This window comes from Ostrinia nubilalis, chromosome 12 (assembly GCF_963855985.1).
Source record: "Ostrinia nubilalis chromosome 12, ilOstNubi1.1, whole genome shotgun sequence".
Lineage (NCBI taxonomy): Eukaryota > Metazoa > Arthropoda > Insecta > Lepidoptera > Crambidae > Ostrinia > Ostrinia nubilalis.
Genome location: NC_087099.1, coordinates 15,283,078 through 15,298,272, shown reverse-complemented (window position 1 = coordinate 15,298,272; position 15,195 = coordinate 15,283,078). Strand labels below are relative to the sequence as shown.

The 15,195-nt window shown below is 37.7% G+C and overlaps 1 protein-coding gene across 1 annotated transcript in view; it reads right to left on the bottom strand.

Moving 5' to 3' along the window:
• Positions 1-2,392: 2,392 nt before the first annotated feature.
• Positions 2,393-15,195, bottom strand: part of LOC135077057 (synaptic vesicle glycoprotein 2A-like) — a 30,660-nt gene continuing 17,857 nt past the window's right edge. Inside the window, exons 7-11 of the mRNA XM_063971654.1 lie at positions 6,295-6,418; positions 5,510-5,651; positions 4,865-5,021; positions 3,275-3,402; positions 2,393-2,732 (exon numbers count right to left, since the gene is read on the bottom strand). Of these exons, the coding sequence (XP_063827724.1) occupies positions 2,653-2,732; positions 3,275-3,402; positions 4,865-5,021; positions 5,510-5,651; positions 6,295-6,418 (631 nt within the window). The 3' untranslated portion in view covers positions 2,393-2,652. The remainder of the gene's footprint in view (positions 2,733-3,274; positions 3,403-4,864; positions 5,022-5,509; positions 5,652-6,294; positions 6,419-15,195) is intronic.

The window sequence follows — 15,195 nt, the reverse complement described above, 5'->3', positions numbered from 1 at the left end:
AATTAAATACATGGTACCTACTTATACATAGTTACACCCAGATCCGTCAAAGAAATTAAAATTCAACATTTCAATTTCTGCTCGGCCGGCCGACTCGAAACAGCCTCTCGGCATAGTATCAAATGTATTTGGTCGCCGTACAAATCACCGCTTTACGACACGAACGCACGTAAACGTCACGGCGGGAAAAATGACACAGGTCCTGCCTTGACGGGCGCTCGCGCCATACTAATCAATGTTGGCTTGCGCATTGTAATTTATACTGATATTCACATCAATATTTTGACAAAGTGGTTACTAATATTTAAACAATAACTGTAGAAATCAATTCTACAATGAATATTCTTTATTTTGGGATACTTTTGTTGCAGTTATTGCTGTGTTTTTAAACCAAAAACCACGATCAAAATGTGACGTTAATCTTCAAATTTGGCAAATTATTTTTAGATTTTACTCAATAATGGTAATGAAATTCAAGAATCTATTTCATTAATGGACTACAAGAATAATGTCCGATGATTACTATATATTTTTAAGCTTATTATATGAGCATAAATAATAGATACAGGACTTTGAAAATGAGTCTGCGGCAATTTTTCCGTAAAATGGTTGTGGGAGATGGGGCACTGTGAATTAAGCAAAAGAGTTTTAGTAAATCCGTTTCATTAATGGTCAACACCAAGGATTGACCTATCTTTCGCAGTTATTCAATAATCTCTGGGTGTTGCTTAAGATAGTAATTCATGCTTCCAAAATCTTAGAAATTCGCACGAAAATGTAAAATGGCTCTTAAATAAAAAATAAAACAACTTAATTAATATAAACTACCCGTTTATTTTCACAATAACTTATAACTTACCATCAGGTGAGATACAGGTCAAGAGCTTCCTCGTTGTGGATAAAAAAAAAAAAAAAAAAAAAAAAAAATAAGACAGATCCACGATACATTCCAAAGAATACTTATAAAAAGTACATAAATGGATCTCATTAAATTCATCGGTAACAATATAATAATAAATAACATTAATCATACTAATAAATCGATCAGTCTCGGATACAATCGGTCTTGGTATCATAAAAAACTAAATAAACGAGAATAGTACTCACATAAATAGAGTTTATTTATTGTAAACTTTAACTGATATTTATTACAAATACTTATAGATTACATACTTATATTTGAGTTCAAACATTTGTTTTTTATCACATTATAAAAGTAAAAAAATTGGCGCCAGATTTTTTTAGAGACAGTAAAACTAGAAGCCAAAACCTTAAGGCCTAAAAATTTGAACAACTTGCTGATGATATCCTGAAAAATAATTATTCCTTAGGTATATACTACAACCCGCGAGATCTGCGCACCTGGCTGCTGTGACGTCACATCGACGCTCTATAGGCCGAGAATGCGCGCCGCGATATGCAGTTATCACGCCATTTTATCGATTTTGTCCATACATTTCGACGTCGATAAAGTATATCACGGCGCTCATCCTAGCCCGGCTGGTACGGAGGGGACGAATGCCCCGTGTGTGTGCGGGTAACGGCCGGTGCAGACATGTCTCCGTTTTACTGTTCTGTTGTATAGTGTACGTTTTTTTCCGTCGATGGCGTATGTAGTTTTTTTAGCGACTTCACACATGACACTGTATACAGAATACTGTGACATACTGTAAAACGGAGACATGTGTGAACCGGCCGTAAGGCCTCAGCCTCGAATTTAGCGGGCAGCGGCGCGGGAGCGGTGGCGGCGCGGGAGCGGGGCGGGCAACGCAGACCCGTTCTCCAAACAAGCGGGCAGCTCGCGCGGCACTTTAGCGGCGAAGTGTTGTGTTCGGGGTTGTGTTGTCGATATATTAATGTTTTTATTCGCGAACAAAATGTCTGAACAACGGCGACAATTTTATTTCGATTCAAATTTATTCCTAACGCTCGATTTATCGTTGCCCGCTCCCGCGCCGCTGCCCGCTCGTTGCCCGCTCCCGCGCCACTGCCGCGCCGCTGTTTTCGAGAACCGGTCTATTTGATTTTACGCATAAGATCCTGCCGCTCCCGCGCCGCTACCGCCGCCGCCCCGCTGCCCGCGAAAGAGTCGCCTCTCTCCCACTAAGGCCTCAGCCTTAGATGGTTGGCAGTCCACAACAGTACGTTTCTCTAGAAACTTTCTGCCCCGTACAACCAAACTGTGGAATGGACTGTCGTCTGCGGTGTTTCCGGACGGATACGACCTGCAAGCTTTCAAGAGGAGAGCGTATCTTTACCTTAAAGGCCGGCAACGCACCTGTAACGCCCCTGGGTCTGCGGGTGTCTATGGGCGACGGTAATCACTTACCATCAGGTGATCCGTTTGCTCGTTTGCCTCCTATCACATAAAAAAAAAAAAAAAAAAAGGTGCGCAGTTAGTTCGATCGGGTTGTAAAAACTAACACTTCAAAACTTAGAGACACAAAGACACGCTTTCATGCATTTTTTTCATAAGTTTGGTGTGGCTGAACCACATACACATTATAAAAATTGAAAACCTTTGCTTAGTTACATTGTGACAAGATATTCCTAAGATTCAAAAAATCTAAATGCACAACACCCTGTGTTGTTTGGTTCTTTATCTCAGAACGTTAAAAAGACAACCTATTAATGTTCAAGTATTTGGTTTGTTCAGTACGATAAGCCTCTCTGTTCCATTTTATCTCGAACCTCCTCTAGTTTCGGCCAAAACACCATAAGTAGAGTGGAACCTGAAACAAATACAATAAAATATTTTAAACGACAGAATATTTTATACCATTAAGAGTACCTACAGTGTAAACATGAAATCGAAAACTGAAACGACACAGCTATACTGCGAATACTCGTACCTATCCCTCTTACTAATAAAAAGTTACACAGTTGTTGAACACTGTTTTAAAATGTCATTTCCATACTAAATGTCACTTTAAAACACTGTTCAACTAGCGTGTAAGTTTTATTAGTAAGAGGGTAAGTGTTTAAAGGACAAATGTATGATAGTCTTTTATAACTTGGTTGAACCTCAGAAAGATTCATTACAGTCAAAGAATGATCATTAAAATTTGAGTTTCATACGAACTTCATCTATCTAAAAACATACGGTACGGTCTTATGCGACCGCTACCGGGTCCCACGTTATAAAGGAGTAAAGTATTTTAGAGTTAAATTATTTCAGTTTAAAGATCAATTACAGACTCGAAACTATTTTCGAATGGTAGGTTCATGCTCAAGCTTCTGTCTAGAGCGACGTATAACAGCCTAATCTACCCACCAGCTGAGAAAGCACCGAAGACGCTGAAGGCAGCGAGACAGTGTGTGGTGAGCGTCGCCCCCAGGATGTAGGAGCCGAAAGCAGCGCCCGTTCTGCCCACCATGTACATCACGCACATCGCCATGGCTCTGAAAGAAAATAGACATAAAGATTTATAGTGATCTACTGCCTACTACGAGGTATTGAAAAATCGCTCACTTTGTTACGGTCTACTGCCTACAAGTCATATACATTCCATCCAAGCGAACGAGAGAAAGATGCGCTGCGTTATTTTAGGTGACCAGTAGCACACGCCTGTGATGTGACAAGAGTAGTTTGTGTCTTGTAATTTTCCTTATTAGGAAAACATACAGTTTAGTTCTGTTTCCCCTCATTACTAAAGGAAGTTTCAAGTCTCGTCAGGATTTACGGCAACGGAAAACCCAACCAGTGTAGGTCAAGTCTATTCCGAGGGAAAGTTGAACTGTCGTTGGACCCGCCACAAAATTAATCAAAAGAAACAGGTCCTACCTACCTGGTCAAATGTTCACCATATCAAAAAATCTACTCGTGAATAAACCCCAATATTGTTTACCTACCTCATGCTGGTAGGGAAGACGTCGACAGCAATAGCAGCCAGGATGGAGGCAGAACAGCCGGAGCAGAGTGCGATAATATGCAGCGCAGTAGCGGCGCCTCCTTGAGGCAAGAAATGCAGAACACCTTATGTTAGAGAGAGACTGTAAACTCTACCTCATGCTAATAGGGAAACTGTACCTCATGCTGGTGAAAAACTGTACCTCGTGCTGGTTGGAAATTGTACCTCGTGCTGGTAGGAAACTGAACCTGGTGCTTGTGGGGAACTGTACCTCATGCTAGTGGGAAACTGTACCTCATGCTGGCGGGAAACTGTACCTCATGTTGGTGGAAAGACGTCGACCGCGATAGCAGTCAGGATGGAGTCAGAATAGCCGGAGCAGAGCGTGATGATGAGCAGCGCGGTGGCAGCACCACCTTGAGGCACGAGAGCGGTGCACCTCATGCTAGAGGGAGACTGTTACCTCTTGCTGGTAGGGAAGCTGTATCTCTTGCTAATAAGGAAGCTGAACCTTATGCTGGTAGAAAATTGTACCTCATGCTGGTGGGAAACTGTACCTCATGCTGCTGGGAAACTGTACCTCATGCTGGTAGGGAAGACGTCGACCGCTATAGCAGCCAGGATGGAGGCAGAGCAGCCGGAGCAAAGTGCGATGATGAGTAGCGCAATGGCGACGCCTCTCTGAGGCACGAGCGCGGTGCACCTCATGCTGGTGGGAGACTGTACCTCTTGCTGGTGGGAAACTGTACCTCATGCTGGTAGGGAAGACGTCGACAGCAATAGCAGCCAGGATGGAGGCAGAACAGCCGGAGCAGAGAGCGATGATGAGCAACGCAGTGGCAGCACCACCTTGAGGCACGAGAGCGGTGCACCTCATGCTAGAGGGAGACTGTTACCTCTTGCTGGTAGGGAAGCTGTATCTCTTGCTAATAAGGAAGCTGAACCTTATGCTGGTAGAAAATTGTACCTCATGCTGGTGGGAAACTGTACCTCATGCTGCTGGGAAACTGTACCTCATGCTGGTAGGGAAGACGTCGACCGCTATAGCAGCCAGGATGGAGGCAGAGCAGCCGGAACACAGAGCGATGATGAGCAACGCAGTGGCAGCACCTCCTTGAGGCACGAACGCGGCCGCCACCGTCATGATGCCGCAGACCACCATTATTCCACCTGCAAGGACAGCAAGGATGTGGAGGATGCTTAGCTTTAGATGCTGTGCTTCTTCTCAGCACTGAGAGCACTGGCCCAAACTACTGCCCCAAGACAGGGGGTTTTAAAACTGCCTTTTAAAAGCCTGATTGTTTATTGGAGCCATCGTTACAGAAGGTAATATTAGTTGGTAGTAATATGATGATGTATTTCCTATGAATTTCTGAGAAAGAAAAGTGTCCAAGAAATAACTTTATTTTTATTTTTTATACACAACGAGGAAGCTCTTGGCCTGTTCTCACCTGATGGTAAGTGATGATCGCTTAAATGTTTTTTGGGTACTCACTCATGATATTTTTAGTTGAACTGTTCATGCTGATACCTACATGTGCTGCAGGTATACAGACATACCTGGTGAGAAGAACAAAAAAGGCCCGGGCCACTTTTTGCACATCAACTTTTGATGAAGAAGAATTGATACCATGAACAATGAAGAAGATTCGACTTACAGTACAAAGTCTTCTTCCCGATCTTGTTGATGAATACGCCTATTGCCAAGTACGTGAGCGCGAACACGGCACCCATGGCCATGGAGATTGGGAACACCCCCACGGAAACGTCAGAACTGCACGTTTGCTCGGTAGAATATAACTGAAATAAACATTCTTATAGGTTGGTATCGTTCGTTCGTTTCAGCCAAATGACGTCCACTGCTGGACAAAGGCCTCCTCCAAGGTTTTCCACAATGCATGGTCCTGCGCTGCCGCATCCAGGCTCTTCCCGCGACCTTTACCAGATCGTCCGTCCACCTAGTAGGAGGCCTGCCCACGCTACGTCTTCCAGCCCGTGGTCGCCACTCGAGAACTTTTCTGCCCCAACGGCCATCGTCGTAGAGGTTGGTATATGACGTGGCAAAGAACATAATTAATTTCAGTTTTTGCCTGTATGGATTGTTGATGTCAAAACCATACTCATTGGGATTTTAAAGGTCTCCTGGTTCTCATTCATCACAAAGCCATGACCTTTATACAGGCTTAGGAAATTCATTAATGTTTCATTTACCTATAGATTAAATTTTATTAACAGTGCCGAAATATCGGAAACTCAATATTAAGGTACATGGTAGCAATCCCGTCAGTAATAATAATTATGTTAGTGACCATGAAAGTTTAAACAATAGATTAAAATTTTCCCTCTCCCTCTCCTTTTTAAAGGATAAAGGATTAAACTAAAGGCAATCGCAATTTAAATACACAAAGTCCTATATAAAAACTGCATTTTAATGTCTACTTACAGTCATGTTTCTCTGCTTCATAATCTTCTCTTGAATGACGGTACATATCGTAATGCTCTCTTCGCTGGTGCTCTTCAAGATATTATTCAAAATATCGGGCACCCACATGTACAATCCACTGGACCTGGGAAACCACATAACTCTTAAGATTAAGGTTTTATGCTAACATCTAAATTTGTGATTTGTGGTTAAAGCTGCGTTTAACTGAGGGATTTACGCAGCCACACGTTTAGTATTTCATAATTCAACAGCCCCGTGCCTTCTAGGTGTAAAACACTTCTCAACTTCTTCAGCACCTGAAAAACCTCGAGTTGACCTAGCTGGAACTGCTAGAACTAAACGTGTCGAGGTGAACTATAGAACTTAACGTGTGCCTAACATTTGCCCCAAAATCCTCGTTGTTTAGTTAAGGCCGGGTAGCAGAGAAAATGGCGAAAATGAGGTTTTCATTTATCATTTTTGAGGTACTAAACAGTAAAATTAAAGGTAAAGATTTTTATTGGGCATAGTTGAGGATATTTTCTAGGGCTATTAACGGATGGAAACACGATTTGATGAAGTTGACTCGATAGAATAAATTCCCAAAGTTACCTCTATTCGTTTTCTATTTATGGTTTTATTTTTAAAATAAGCGATTTGAGATTCTAAATCTTTTACTAAACTAAAGTTCAGAAATAACTTGAGGGCTTTTAACGGATGAAATTTTTATATTGCGTCTTATTTAGTTACTATGTTAAAAAATGTGGAAAAAATCGTCCATGACGGCTTGGACAATCTCAATCAGTCGCGCGGTGGCGCTTACGGAGGACGGACGTGTGTCAGTTTTATGGCCGTGACAGTTCGCGATTTGTCAATATTTTTGACAATGATGACTTTGATGAGTCACAGTATATTAATATCAGTGCTACTGGAGAAAGCTAAAATTTTTGATAATTAAGAATTATCAATTTTGTCTGCCTATTGAAATTTAAATCGTTCGCATCCTTTTAAACGAAGACTCTACTCATGCATGATACATAGTACATTCCTCAAATATGAGACAAAACTAATGAGTTAAAATTACATTTTAATAGTACCTACATACAATCGTCTTACACTCTTTAGAAGACACTGACACTGATACAAATAAATAATAAAAAATTAGGTCAGTGGGTCAAATGTAGGGGCAGCTGCACGTCACTGAAAGACGATTCTGTTTACTCGGCATCTGGGCTGGAGAACATGAACCCTTGTTTACAGATGCAGATGTAAATGGAGTTATAACTGGACAAATTTTACATGAAATGTGTAACAGAAATCAGTTAAAAGACACATAGGTACATGGAATACCAATAAGGTTGCGGAGGGAAAGCTACCTATATAAACTAGCGGCCGCCCGCGACTTCGTTCGCGTAGACCTCGTTTTACCCCCGTTAGATATCATGTTGATAGATGGCGTTTCACGGCTTCCCCCGAATGAATATTTACGAACGTCATACAGTAGTTTGTCCAGCGCTGTAGATTTTAACCAATGACGATAGGTAGATGGCGCTTTTTAGACACGTCTTATTTATTTATTGAAATGTATTTGTCACATATCGTCATAAGTGTTAGCCTATATGTTAATCTGGGTTATAAACACTAATACTGTAAAGTTTCAACAAAATCCGTCCAGTAGTTTTTGCGTGAAAGAGTAACAAACATCCAGACATCCAAACTTTCGCCTTTGTAATATTAGTAGGAAGTAGGATATTTCACAATCCAAACTAATATTTTACTATTTAGTTTAGCATTTACTTACCTACAGTAAATATTAGTTTGGATTGTGAAATGTTTAAAATAAAAAAAAGAATAAAACAAAATAGGGTTTCAAATTACCTATCTTTATCTAATTTATAAAGAGGTAAAGTTTGTGTGTTTGTATATTTGTTAAATTGTAAGGGGTAATCTCGGGATCTGCTGAACCGATTTTAAAAAATCTTTCACCAATAGAAAGCCACATTATATTTGAGTGTAATAGGTTATATAAAAACCGAAAAATACTACGCGGGCGAAGCGGCGGGCGGAAAGCTAGTTTATTTATAATTATGTACGAGCATAATTATTAAAGTCTAAGTCAAACATTCTTTATTTGTGTGGACTTATATTAACGAGAGATTACAAGGCGTCAAATATTTCAAGAAAAAAATTAAAAACTATTATAAAGCTAAATTTTGCTCTCATGGAGCCTTTACCTACTCTGACAAATCAAGACTTAAAGAAGAAACTAATAATAAAACTATTTAACTGTCCTGCAATGAAAAGCTTGATCGGGTACAACACCTCAAGTTATTTTAGAACTTGATTTCATTAAAAGACTGAATATCAAATCGCTTAGGTATCTAAAGGCAAACGATTCTGAAATGTCAAGTGGCATAAAGTTGGGACTAATAAATAACCCATTAAGATAGTAGCGCCCTCCTGTCAATGACATACCTGGAACGTTAGAGTATTGGACAACTAGTAAAAATGCTTTGTCCTAAATGACTGACGGATATCGTAGATACCTGAAAGTTGGAAGGTGTGTTCTTTGTATGACGTAGGCATCCGATTTTCCGAAATGGGGTCATGAAATGAAGTGGGTGAAAAAAGGAAGCAAAGATTGTATGGGACAGTGATTCTTTGGTTCAATCTACTTGAAATTTTGCTTAACAATTCCTTAATATTATAATTCATGACAAACGTTTGAAAGGGTAGAAAGTTATTTTGGGAGTCATTTGCGTCGAAGTTGATATCAATACTAGATACTTACTGCTTTTGATTTAATTACTTTTTATTTTTACAAGTGTTTGAAAACTCCATGTCAGATTGCAATCAATGTCAAGTGAAATCTCAAATTGAAATGTCTCAATCTCAATGAGGAGGCTCTGCATTTATTCCTAGAATTCCCCTAACACCGTCAAATCACCCTTTCGAATTCAAGACAGTGCAGTTTCCCATCAAAATCTGCTTCGTAATGACTATAAACAAAGCTCAAAGTCAAACTCTAGCAACCTCTGCATAAACTCCCATGAGTGCTCACGGTTACCTGACGCAGGCACCCAGGTAACCGCGTGTGATGCTCATAGTGATTTTCGATACAGAGCCCCGTAATACGTTGTACATAAATTATGGAAAGAAAACACCCAGACCAATACAAACAAATATGTATGCAATTTTAGTATGATATTTTTATTTATTAATAAACAAAAAGACTGAACAAAATTGATGCGTGTACTGATTAATGTAATTAACCACATGCAAAGTTTTGTGAATTGCAACAACTATAATTTATTATCCAAGCTCTAAATAATCGCTACTACGAGTAACTGATCATAAAATGTTTTTCTGATGAACTGATCATTAAATGACCTACCGATAGGTCGGGTGACGTAATCTTGAAATTCTTTTGGCCGGCGCGGAACTTCCGGAAGGTCGGGTGATGCCACGCCTCTTTGAACCGTGTTTACTTTGGCAGTTATATTTTATATTTATTCGATTCTAAAATATATTCCCAAAAATTCTGAAAGGTGTTTTAATTTGTATCACTTGGATATGATTTGTATTAGAAAGTGTTGTGAGTGTGACGCTTGAACGGAAGGAAGTCAACCTAACCTAACCAACTGGTATTTTTATACTGTGTAGCTGGGAGAGCTCTTTGGCGCGCTGTCTTCGGCGAAGTATTGCGCGCGCAGATTTTGACAGCGTGAAATACCTACTTTAGCAGAAATACCAAGCCTTAGGCCTCATTCGCACGAGAGTTTAAAAAGCGTTGCGTTATAACCCGGCGTCGGCGCTTTTATAACGTCCTCAATGTGATTCCTATTCCTATTCCCAACGCTCTGCGTTGAAAATGCAACACTGCTCGATAAAAAAGCGTCGCGTTTTAAAAGCGCCGACGTGTGAACACGTACTTGGGTATGCATATGTTCTATTTGAACGCTTTTTTAACGGACGTTAAAAAAGCTCTCGTGTGAATTAGGCCTTAATGATAGATCGCCCGGAGTCCTGCCAGCAGGACTTAAAGTACTTCCGGTAGGACGCAAAATTAAAAGATCACAGTTTCGTAAGTATACATTGTACAAATTTCAAATTTACACGAAAAAATAGAGTGTTTCTCTCTCTTTCACCCAATAGTGCCCAAGATCGAAAAACGCGACTAACCGTTAGTCGGAGCCCGATGGCGCACGAGTATACACGGGGGCAGCGCGTTCGCGCTCGCGCGACACATTTTGACGCGCCGGGCGTGGAGTCGGCAACATTTTGGCGATAATATTATAATAAATGTGAAGTATTCCAGCCTAATCAAACATTTATAATTTATTTCTTGTTTTTGTTTTTAATTTGTAGTGTATTTGTAAGTGATAGGTGTAATTTCTAATACAAAGTGACGTACCAAAGTAATTAATTTAAAGTTCCTTATTATAGTTCCTATTAGTTAAGTTGAAAGAAGATAAACAAGTTTATAATATATTAAGAAAAGTAAAATACTGGTTAAACAAAATGATTCTACGACATGACTTTTTATTTAATAAACACTAACCAAGTGTTTACTACTTCTGGTGAGGATGAGTTCAAATTTGAAGGTCACCGTACTGCTGGAAGGACCAGCAAGCAAACACGTACAAATTGCGTACTGCGGGCAGGACTTGCGATAATCTTCTGGCAGGACGTTTAGAACAAAAGACCAGTCCTTCCGGAAGAGCTTCCAGCAGGACAAAGCACCGGGCGATCTATCATTAAGAGCGTTGTAGCAAAAAGTTGGCGTTCGAATTTTAGGTTTTTATTGCTTGACGTCGCGTAGTGAGTGCGCAAACTGCATTTATCTGTACAATTTCAACGCTGCGCCGACTAAACGATCTTAATCCGTAGTTGAATCGTACCTAAGACAGTACATCATACATAATAATAAAGAAATAATGTATAATTTACCTATTTGATTTTTTCTCAGATCAGACTTTTAGCAAAATCAAGTTACGTTAGGTATGTATTTTTTACACTAGTAAATCCCGCGACAAGTTTTTAATCTTTAAATTGATTAAAGTAATAAGTTGATGGGTGTAGAAGAATTTATGTTTTATTTTATTCTTTTTACAGCATCAAAAGCTTGTTTATAAAAAATATTTACTATTTAAATTTTACTTTTGACTTTTTAGTTTTTATGATGCGGGATGGAAAAATTAAAATTTATTCTGATTTTGTGACGTTTCCGCACATAAATATGGATAGGTTAAATAAATAGAATGAAATGTATGAAAACGAGCGTGCCATTTTTTAAACGTTATCTTTAATATCTGTGTCCATCAAAGAGCTCGTAACTAAACATCGTAAGCGCCATTCGCATTATTATCTAAAAGTTAATAATAAATATTTAGTTTTTGTAAATCTAAACAAGTCAGGAAATCAAAGAGGTAAATACTGATATCATTGTGATTTTATAAAATTTATTATTATAAACCACGGTCGTATAATGCTAAAAAAACCGGCCAAGTGCGAGTCGGGCTCGCACACCGAGGGTTCCGCCGTACAAACGTAGCGGTTTACAATTTATGACGTATTAAATCAAATTACTTACTTGATTCCGTTGCGAGTAGTGGCGAATTTCAAAATATGCGGTATGATTATTTTTTATTTATTTATTTTTCCTATATTTGCATTATAGGTAGGTACCTACCTCAGCGTTTTGAATTTTTGCGTTGATTTAGAATTTCTCACAGTTTAGAGGCAATTAGATTTAAGAAGTGTTTGATATGAATTTCAACTTTAATATCTCTACGCGTTCATGTGAAAAAGGGTAGGTAGTAAGTTTATAATTATTAAAAAAATATTTTATGTCATGTAAGCAAAAATAATATTTTAAATTTTATATAACTTCAAATTTATCATTTTCGCAATTTTTCCTTTATCTGTACTATATAACGTTGCTTCGTGCCGAATTTCAAGATTCTGAGTTCACAGGAAGTACCTTGTAGGTTTTGATTCCCTAGCGTGTGACGGAAATTCGTCTAAGGTGTCGGTATAAACTGCTGTATCTTTTGATCGCGTTAACTTAGAAGTTTGATTTTTTTACTTCTTAAAGGGACAATAGATCTAGGTATTTGGTATAAATTTCAATTTGATACCTTTATTCGTTCGTGAGAAATAAGGTAGTAAGTTTCATTTTATTAAAATATTTTTATTATATTATATAACTAAAAAAATGTAATTTTCGCAATTTTTCCTATATTTGCATTATATGACAATGCTTTATGCCAAATTTCAAGATTCTGAGTTTACGGGAAGTATCCTGTAGGTTTTAATTCCTTTGCGAGTGTCGAAAATTTGTTGAAAATATCGACAAATCGGCTGTATCTTTTGATTGGCTTGGCTTAGAAGTTTGATATTTTCACAGCTTAAAGGGACAATAGATCTGAGTATTTCATGTGAATTTCAGCTTGATACGTTCACGCGTTCTTGAGATAAAGGGTCTTGACAGAAGGACGGACGGACAACAAAGTGATCCTATAAGGGTTCCGTTTTTTCCTTTTGAGGTACGGAACCCTAAAAATCAAAGGTAACTTTAAGATTTTTATCCATAGAGCAAAATTTATCTAATCGTGTTTTTAAACAGTTATCCCATTAGGTACGCATGCGTTCTGTAATACAAACCCATCAAAAACAATACTTGTCAAAAAACCAAGTCTCACTACTCAGTTGTTCTACGGTAAAAAGTTGTAAGAACCATGTAATACCAAGTCCAGTCCAGGAAAACATTAACGTTTTACATAAATATATTGACTTGGCCATCGCATGAAAACACGTTTAAATTAAATTATTTAGTGCGAAATGAAACGAAATTTTGCATGCCTGTGTAGACATGCAAAATTTCAGCTCAATGGGAAAACGGGAAGTAAAGTAAATTTTAAGTTGCAAGATTTTACAACTCCAGATGTCAAAGAAAATAAAAGCTTGTAGATAGCTTTACAAAGAAAAGAAAGATTTATGAAGAAAATAAAATGTACTGTCTACGATACATTTGTTAGGCCGTGTTGCACCGTCTTACTTTAACATTGACATCAAAATTATGGATGTCAAAAATCTGTCTAACATAAAACACCGGTTATTGTCAGTTAGGGTCAAAGTTAGGTGGTGCATCTCAGCCTTAGTGTATTTTAATTAAATTTAATACAAATAAGGATGACGAAAATAATCGATAAGTGATCTCACTCGAATATTTCTTATAGTAGGTATACAAGATGTCGAACAAATATGGTTACTTACTGAAAAAGTGCTTCATGAGACCTAGCAAATGGCATCAATAATATGTTTAAGAACGAACTGAATCTATTCAAAAAACCTATATTTCCAGCTTTCATACATTTAATACAGTTACAAACAAACACGAAATCAATGGTTTCTGAGAATTCTTAGTGCCTTAATGCCGCCCCCTTTATCTGTTTATTTAGTATTTATTAATTAGTATCTCTTGATGATATTGTAGCAAGTTAAACCTAAAATCATGTTTTCCGTAAATAATTTAAATAAGAATGCAATTTACGAGTTTGTTGTTTGATTATTATATATTACTCAATTAAAAATTTAAATTTAAAAAATGAACACTTCTAATATGGTAGGTATGGCTGGCGGCATACATTTAGTATGAAATTCGGAAACATTGAATTTTCGCATAGATCCAGTTTATTATTTGACCTATTTATTGTTATTGTTTTAAAGAGCTCATGAAGCACTTACAGGAACAGTAAACAGTTTCTCGATATCTTGTATAATTAAAAATCAAGTGAAATCACTTATCGTTTCCACCTTTACCTATACTTTTAAAAATAAACTCATTTTATACGTTCATTTGTATAAGTATCTACAATACAAACAAATACCTAACCAACTTAGTTGACGTTTTATAAAACTATTTGTCTAAGTGTCATCGAGTGACCGCTGGTGGATTTGCCATTTACCTGACCTACCCCTTTATTACTAAACGTTTAATATCAGATGAATAGTTACGCACCAATTTCTTTCATTCAGTCGTCAGTAATTGAGCTTTCGGAAAAACATGACGAAGCGTTGTGTGACCATACAGACGCTATTCAACTTTTATTAGTAAGGAAGAGTATATTTTATGTTGGTAGAAACACAATAGCTTAGACTAATGTTTTGATACCCTGTTAAAATTTTTATTAGTCATTTATTTTTTCCTGACCAAACAGATACCATAATAATATCTTTTGTCTATTCTACCCATATTCTTTAAGTAAAATAATAAAAAGTTTGAAAAGAAAGAAATTACAAGTCCGAAATACCTAAACAAATAAATTAAAAATACTTGCGGATCAAAAGTACTCAATCATACTACAATTTACGAAAAAATCACGCATGACGCATATACGTCAGTGGGCAGTCAACTGACATAGACCCGGCGTCTACGAGTGCCAAAGCACGACTGATTTATGCCATTTGATGCACCCGATTTTATAGTATTTTCAAATTAATTTTTCACTTGAAGATTGAAGATAGATATTTTTTCTTTTTCACACAGTAATAGTACTATGTTTCTTCTTAAGTATAAAGTAGTTTATGTTGCCAAATGACTTTTAGATTATGAGATGTGACCTGTTTTCTTGCAGTAATTTTCTCGAATTTTGACTATCTTAGACATGATAAAAATGCATTTTTATGAATTAAACATTAAAATTTTCTCAATACACTTTCTTCTTCAGGGTATGCTTATTCTAATGAATACATTCTATCTTCTTACTTAGAAATAAATTTGTTGTAATACTAGTTCAAAGTTGTGCCTTCGCGAGTTACCTGGAAATCGGGCTTTCGAAATTCGCTGTTTTCGTAGGCAAAAATCCAATTTGAACGAGATTTTGTCAATAGACATTCCGTAAAAACGTATGATAATTA